General features: G+C 53.9%; 1 protein-coding gene across 1 annotated transcript in view; it reads right to left on the bottom strand.

Annotated features, from left to right (window-relative positions):
- rcor2 (REST corepressor 2) overlaps positions 1 to 5,877 on the bottom strand; it is a gene marked incomplete at both ends in the record, with an annotated part of 6,121 nt that extends 244 nt beyond the window's left edge. Inside the window, 7 exon segments of the mRNA XM_083681557.1 lie at positions 120 to 161; positions 163 to 187; positions 2,493 to 2,617; positions 2,773 to 2,987; positions 3,369 to 3,449; positions 3,920 to 3,976; positions 5,748 to 5,877. Coding sequence (XP_083537683.1) covers positions 120 to 161; positions 163 to 187; positions 2,493 to 2,617; positions 2,773 to 2,987; positions 3,369 to 3,449; positions 3,920 to 3,976; positions 5,748 to 5,877 — 675 coding nt within the window.
- Positions 5,878 to 7,500: the final 1,623 nt, after the last annotated feature.

The following is a 7,500-nucleotide window of genomic DNA, read 5'->3' on the forward strand; positions in this document are numbered from 1 at the left end:
CTCTCTCTCTCTCTCTCTCACACACATACACACACACACACTTCTACCAACTGTGTGTATGAACGCGCTGATCGTAATGTGTGTGTGTGTGTGTGTGTGTGTGTGTGTTTCTTCCTCACCTCCTTCTTGGCGTGGATCTCAAAGTCGCTGTCACTGCCGGGGGTCTCCCTCCTCCACCTCATCATTACTGAAGACAGGAGGAGAGGAGGAGAGAAGGAGGAGAGGAAGAGGAGAGGAGGAGGAAGAGGAGAGGAAGAGAGAAGGAGGAGGAGAGGAGGAGGAGAGGAAGAGAGAAGGAGGAGGAGAGGAGGAGGAGGAGGAGAGGAGGAGAGAAAGAGGAGGAGAGGAGGAGGAGGAGAGAAGGAGGAGGAGAGGAGGAGAGAAAGAGGAGAGAAGGAGGAGAGGAGGATGAGAAGGAGAAGAGGAGGAGAGAAGGAGGAGGAGAGAAGGGAGAGAAGGAGAAGAGGAGGAGAGAAGGAGGAGGAGGAGAGGAGGAGAGAAGGAGGAGAAGAGGAGAGAAGGAGGAGGAGAGAAGGGAGAGAAGGAGAAGAGGAGGAGAGAAGGAGGATAGAAGGAGGAGAGAAGGGAGAGAAGGAAGGAGAGAAGGAGGAGAGGAGGAGAGAAGGAGGAGAGAAGGAGGAGAGAAGGGAGAGAAGGGAGGAGAGAAGGAGGAGGAGAGGAGGGAGGAGAGAAGGAAGGAGAAAAGGAGGAGAGAAGGGAGAGAAAGGAGGAGAGAAGGGAGGAGAGAAGGAGGAGGAGAGGAGGAGAGAAGGGAGAGAAAGGAGGAGAGAAGGGAGAGAAGGGAGGAGAGAAGGAGGAGGAGAGGAGGGAGGAGAGAAGGAAGGAGAAAAGGAGGAGAGAAGGAAGGAGAGAAGGAGGAGAGAAGGGAGGAGAGAAGGGAGAGAAGGAGGAGAAAAGGAGGAGAGAAGGGAGGAGAGAAGGGAGAGAAGGGAGAAAAAGGAGGAGAGAAGGGAGGAGAGAAGGAGGAGAGATGAAGCTTGTCGTCTCTCTGGAGGGGGGGGGGGGGGGGTTGACACCCCCCTGAATCACATGTCAGTCAGGACACTTACATCGTTTAACAGAAATGTAGTTTAATCAAAACGGTAATACATGAGGTTTTAATATGCTAATAATACATCAGGTTTTAATATGATAATAATACTTGAGGTTTTAATATGATAATAATACTTGAGGTTTTGGTGTAATTGGAGGGCTCTGCTCTGATACAGCTACCATAACTTCAACCCCCCCCCCCCCCCCCCCCAGGTAGGGAACCACACAGAGCCTGTCCCTCCGACAGCCTGTCCCTCTTACAGCCTGTCCCTCTGGCAGCCTGTCCCTCTGGCAGCCTGTCCCTCTTACAGCCTGTCCCTCCGGCAGCCTGTCCCTCTGGCAGCCTGTCCCTCTTACAGCCTGTCCCTCTGACAGCCTGTCCCTCCGGCAGCCTGTCCCTCTTACAGCCTGTCCCTCTGGCAGCCTGTCCCTCTTACAGCCTGTCCCTCTGACAGCCTGTCCCTCTGACAGCCTGTCCCTCTTACAGCCTGTCCCTCTGACAGCCTGTCCCTCCGACAGCCTGTCCCTCTGGCAGCCTGTCCCTAGAGGAGGAGGACCGGGGGGGGGTAGAGGAGGAGGACCAGGGGGGGTAGAGGAGGAGGACCAGGGGGGGTAGAGGAGGAGGACCAGGGGGGTAGAGGAGGAGGACCAGGGAGGGTAGAGGAGGACCAGGGGGGGTAGAGGAGGAGGACCGGGGGGGTAGAGGAGGAGGACCAGGGGGGGTAGAGGAGGAGGACCAGGGGGGTAGAGGAGGACCGGGGGGGTAGAGGAGTAGGACCAGTGAGGGTAGAGGAGGAGGACCAGGGGGGTAGAGGAGGACCGGGGGGGTAGAGGAGGAGGACCAGGGGGGTAGAGGAGGACCGGGGGGGTAGAGGAGGAGGACCAGTGAGGGTAGAGGAGGAGGACCAGGGGGGTAGAGGAGGAGGACCAGGGGGGTAGAGGAGGACCGGGGGGGTAGAGGAGGAGGACCAGTGAGGGTAGAGGAGGAGGACCAGGGGGTAGAGGAGGAATAGGCCTGGAGTGGCCCTGGTGAAGGCTGGGAGTGACTGTGGAACAGTCACACTCAGAGAGAGCACACACACACACACACACGCACACACACACACACACACGCACACACACACACACACACACACACACACACGCACACACACACACACACGCACACACACGCACACACACACGCACACACACACACACACACACACACACACACACACAGCTGGCTGATGGTGGATGTGTGACCAGCTCAGCTCGGTTCAACTCTGTCCATTCATTCATTCATTCCCTCCCTCTCTCAATCCCTCCCCTCCCTCTCTCTTCTCTCCTTCCTTCCATCCCTCCTTCCTTCCTTCCTTCCTTCCCTCCCTCCCTCCCCTCTCTCTTCTGTCCTTCGTTCCATCCCTCCATCCCTCCCTCCCTCCCTCCCTCTCTCCTACCTGTCTTCCTTCTCTCTCTTGTTGACGAGCCGGCGGGCCTGTCTGTCCATCACGCTGGTTCTGGTCCGAGTCTTCTTCCAGCTGTAGTAGTACTTCACTAGACTGGACACCAGCTTGTCTGGCAGCTAGACACAAACACACACACACACACACACACACACACACTGTGAGTTAAGAGAGTGTGAGTGTGAGTTTGTGTGTGTGTGTGTGTAATTCTCTCTCTGAGTGTGTGTGTGTGTGTGTGTGTGTGTGTGTGTGTGTGTGTGTGTGCGGGCCTCACCATCTGCTGGATGCGGTGGAAGCTCTTCCCGTGGAAGCTGAAGGCCTGTTCGAACAGCACCTTGTCCTCGACGGTCCACTCCTCTGGGAAGGGCGTGAAGTTGGCCAGGTCTGCCAGGGAGCGCTCCACGTCGTGGCGGTGCCACAGCAGCATGCCCAGGGACTGCTCCATGTTGTAGCCGTGCTTCTCCTTCGACATCAGGATGTACTCATCCACTGGGGGGAGGGGATGGGGGATGGGAGGTGGGGAGGGAGGGGGTGGAGGGGGAGGGGAGGGGATGGGGGGAGGGGAGGAGGGGGATGGGGGGATGAGGGGATGGGGGAGGGAGGGGGATGGGGGGAGGGGAGGGGATGGGAGGTGGGGAGGAGGGGGATGGGGGGGATGAGGGGATGGGGGAGGGAGGGGGATGGGGGGGAGGCAGAAACAATGTTTATTGGTCAAAACGGCTTGTAATACAGTGAATAGTTTGTGAGCAGGAGTGTGTGTGTGTGTGTGTAAATAGGCACGTACGTGTCTGTGTGTGTGTGTGCGTGCGTGTGTAAATAGGCATGTACGTGTGTGTGCGTGTGCGTGTGTGTGTGTGTGTGTGTTCTTACACATGGCATCAGACACCAGGTTATTGGGGCACCACACCAGCATGCTCCTCTGGTCTTTGTCACTGTAACGAGCTGGACTGTCTGGAAACACAATTACACACACGTCACACACACACACACACACACACACACACACACACACACACACACACACACGTCACACACGTCACACACACACTCCTTCCTTCCTTTCTTCCATCTCCTCCTATCCATCCATTCAACTCCTTTTTCTCACTCTATGCTTCCTTTCCTCCACCTCACCCTTTCTCTCTCTCTCATCACACACACACACACACACACACACACACACACACACACACTAAATAATCCCTTCTAGATTAAATCAATTATTTAAATCAATCCTGATCCACCTCCTTCACCTCTATTCTTCATTTGATTCTTTTCTCCTCCAAATCCACTCTTCTGTCTGTCTATCAATTCCTCTCCTCCCTCGCTTCTCCCAATCCCTCCCTCCCTCCTACTCCTCATCTCTCCCCCTCCCTTATCTGCATCCTCCCCCCTCCCTCCCTCCCTCCCTCCCTCCCTGGTACCTGGTTTGAACTCTGGGATCTGAGCCTGGTAGTCTCCTCCCACTCGAATCATGCTGTCTGGAGAGAGAGAGAGAGAGAGAGAGAGAGAGAGAGAGAGAGAGAGAGAGGAGAGAAGGAGGGAGGGGGTTACTGGAGAGATAACAGACACAGAGGTAGAGAAAAGGAGAAGACTGTAGAGGACAGGGGATAGGAAGAGAGAGAGAGAGAGAGAGGAGGGGATACCGAGAGAAAGGAGGGAGAAAGGGATGAGAAGACAGAGGAGGAAGATGAGAATGATCAGAAGACATAAGCAATGTGTGCAAGGGCAAGCACAGAGACATGAGGGATGGAGAGAACAGAGGGAGGGGGGAGAGACAGGAGGGGGAGGAGAGGAGAGAGGAAAGGAGAAAAAGAGAGGACGAAGACAGCAGACAGAGAGAGATATGGAGAGAGAGAGAAGGATGAAGACAGCAGAGAGAGAGAGGGAGGGAGGAGGATAAAGACAGCAGAGAGAGAGAGGGAGGGAGGGAGAGAGAGAGAGAGAGGGAGGGAGGGAGGGAGGGAGAGAGGGAGGGAGGAGGATAAAGACAGCAGGGAGAGAGAGAGGGAGGGAGGAGGATAAAGACAGCAGGGAGAGAGAGAGAGGGAGGGAGGAGGATAAAGACAGCAGGGAGAGAGAGAGAGGGAGGGAGGGAGGAGGATAAAGACAGCAGAGAGAGAGAGAGAGAGGGAGGGAGGGAGAGAGAGAGAGAGGGAGGGAGGAGGATAAAGACAGCAGGGAGAGAGAGAGAGAGGGAGGGAGGAGGATAAAGACAGCAGGGAGAGAGAGAGAGGGAGGGAGGGAGAGAGAGAGAGAGGGAGGGAGGGAGAGAGGGAGGGAGGGAGGAGGATAAAGACAGCAGAGAGAGAGAGAGGGAGGGAGAGAGAGAGAGGGGGGGAGGGAGGGAGGGAGGAGGATGAAGACAGCAGAGACAGATGAAGGGAGGGAGAGAGAGAGAGAGAGAGAGGGAGGAGGATGAAGAGAGCAGAGAGAGAGGGGGAGAGAGGGAGGGAGGTGGAGAGAGGGGGAGAGATAAGTAGAGAGGAAGAGGAGGAGGATGAGAACGATTACTCAGCACTTCTTCAGAGACTGACAGGAGGATGGAGGAGAGTGGGAGGGAGGCGGGCGGGGGAGAGGGGGAGGGAGGTGGGCGGAGGAGGGGGAAGACAGGATGAAGGAGGAGAGGAGAGGAGAGGAGAGGAGAGCACACAGGGAATACAACAGCAGTTATTGGCTCAGTTTACAGGAGGGAACATAGAGCGTAGCATAGAGATGTGGAGAAAGCATAAGAGACAGGAATGTGATAGAGAGAGAGAGAGAGAGGGGGAGAGAGAGAGAGAGAGAGAGAGAGAGAGAGAGGGAGAGTGTGATTGAGAGAGGGAGAGAGAGAGAGAGAGAGAGAGAGAGAGAGTGTGTGATTGAGAGAGAGAGTGTGTGTGATTGAGAGAGAGAGAGAGAGAGAGAGAGAGTGTGTGTGTGTGTGATTGAGAGAGAGAGTGTGTGTGATTGAGAAAGAGAGTGTGTGTGTGATTGAAAGTGTGTGTGTGTGATTGAGAGTGTGTGCGTGTGTGTGTGTGTGTGTGTATTGTGTGTTCGTGTGTGTGCATGTGTGTGTGCGTGTGTGTATGTGTGTTCATGTGTGTGTGTGTGTTCGTGTGTGTGTTCATGTGTGTGTGTGTGTGTGTTCATGTGTGTGTGTGTGTGTGTGTTCATGTGTGTGTGTGTTCATGTGTGTGTGTGTGTGTGTGTGTTCATGTGTGTGTGTGTGTGTGTGTGTGTGTGTGTGTGTGTGTGTGTGTGTGTGTGTACCGTGAGCGTGTTCCTCATCGCTGCTCTCCTCCTCCGAATGGTGGCTGTTGCCGTTGGTGACGGTTTTGGCCCTGCTTCTGGACAGCACCCCGCCCCCGGACCGCTCCGACCGCTCCATCACCGACGGCATGGCTGCAGCACACACACACGCACACGCACACGCACACACAACATATGACAGAGAGAAAGGCCTACATCAACATCCAACATCAACACCCAGCCACAGTAGGCCTACATCAACACCCAGCCACAGTAGGCCTACATCAACACCCAGTCACAGTAGGCCTACACCAACACCCAGTCACAGTAGGCCTACATCAACACCCAGTCACAGTAGGCCTACATCAACACCCAGTCACAGTAGGCCTACACCAACACCCAGTCACAGTAGGCCTACATCAACACCCAGTCACAGTAGGCCTACATCAACACCCAGTCACAGTAGGCCTACATCAACACCCAGTCACAGTAGGCCTACATCAACACCCAGTCACAGTAGGCCTACATCAACACCCAACATCAACACCCAGCCACAGTAGGCCTACATCAACCCCCAGCTCAACCCCCAGCCACAGTAGGCCTACATCAACCCCCAGCTCAACACCCAGCCACAGTAGGCCTACATCAACACCCAGTCACAGTAGGCCTACATCAACACCCAGCCACAGTAGGCCTACATCAACCCCCAGCTCAACACCCAGCCACAGTAGGCCTACATCAACACCCAGTCACAGTAGGCCTACATCAACACCCAGCCACAGTAGGCCTACATCAACACCCAGTCACAGTAGGCCTACATCAACACCCAGTCACAGTAGGCCTACACCAACATACACTCTCTCTCTGGCCCGCGGCCACTCAATCAATCAATCAATCAATCATCAAGGACATCACTGTAACACACACACATCTCTCAATTGTGCGCACACATACACACATCGCCAAAGGCATGTGTGATACACACACACACATACACACACACACACTACATCACCAAAGGCATGTGTGACACACACATACACACACATTACATCACACACACCTACATCCACACAACTGGACACATACACACACGTCCCGGGAGTAAGGTCAAAATACTCATCTACCCGGCAACACACACCAAATCAACTAGGCCTTGGTACACACACACACACACACACACACACACACACACACACACAAATGGCTTGAATAAACTATACTATGAATGACAGTATTGTTCTAGTTTATGGAAATAAACACATCTACAGCACACACACACACACACACACACACACACACACACACACACACACACACACACACACATCTGAACAGAGCATCCTCTTTAGCACAAGTACTGACATGCTCAACAATCAGGAGTGAAAACGAGACCAAGACAAAAACACTGAACACATTATGCAATAGTACACAAATCTTCTGGTCACCAAGTTCCGTCAATTCCGACCACAGTGCCGTGAGGTGTTCTTGTATTTTTGTCTGCCGGAGCTGCGAGTCAAAAGACTAGACGGTCACTTCAGGACATCCACCACCACCTAGTTAAACGGACACGTTCCCATATACCGACACTACAACCGGGACTTTACCGGGTAAAAAAGACAGCTGTAGAAAACTACACATCTCCTAAACTATATAAATTGAACAACTAGACCCAATTTGACCGCTGAAAAGACAATCTGATTAAATGAGTTGGATTGACAGACTGGATTGTGTAGTTACACACACAATGCACTACCGTCAAGTTCAGTTTCAT

This window comes from Argentina silus (genome assembly GCF_951799395.1).
Source record: "Argentina silus genome assembly, chromosome: 1".
NCBI classification, from domain to species: domain Eukaryota; kingdom Metazoa; phylum Chordata; class Actinopteri; order Argentiniformes; family Argentinidae; genus Argentina; species Argentina silus.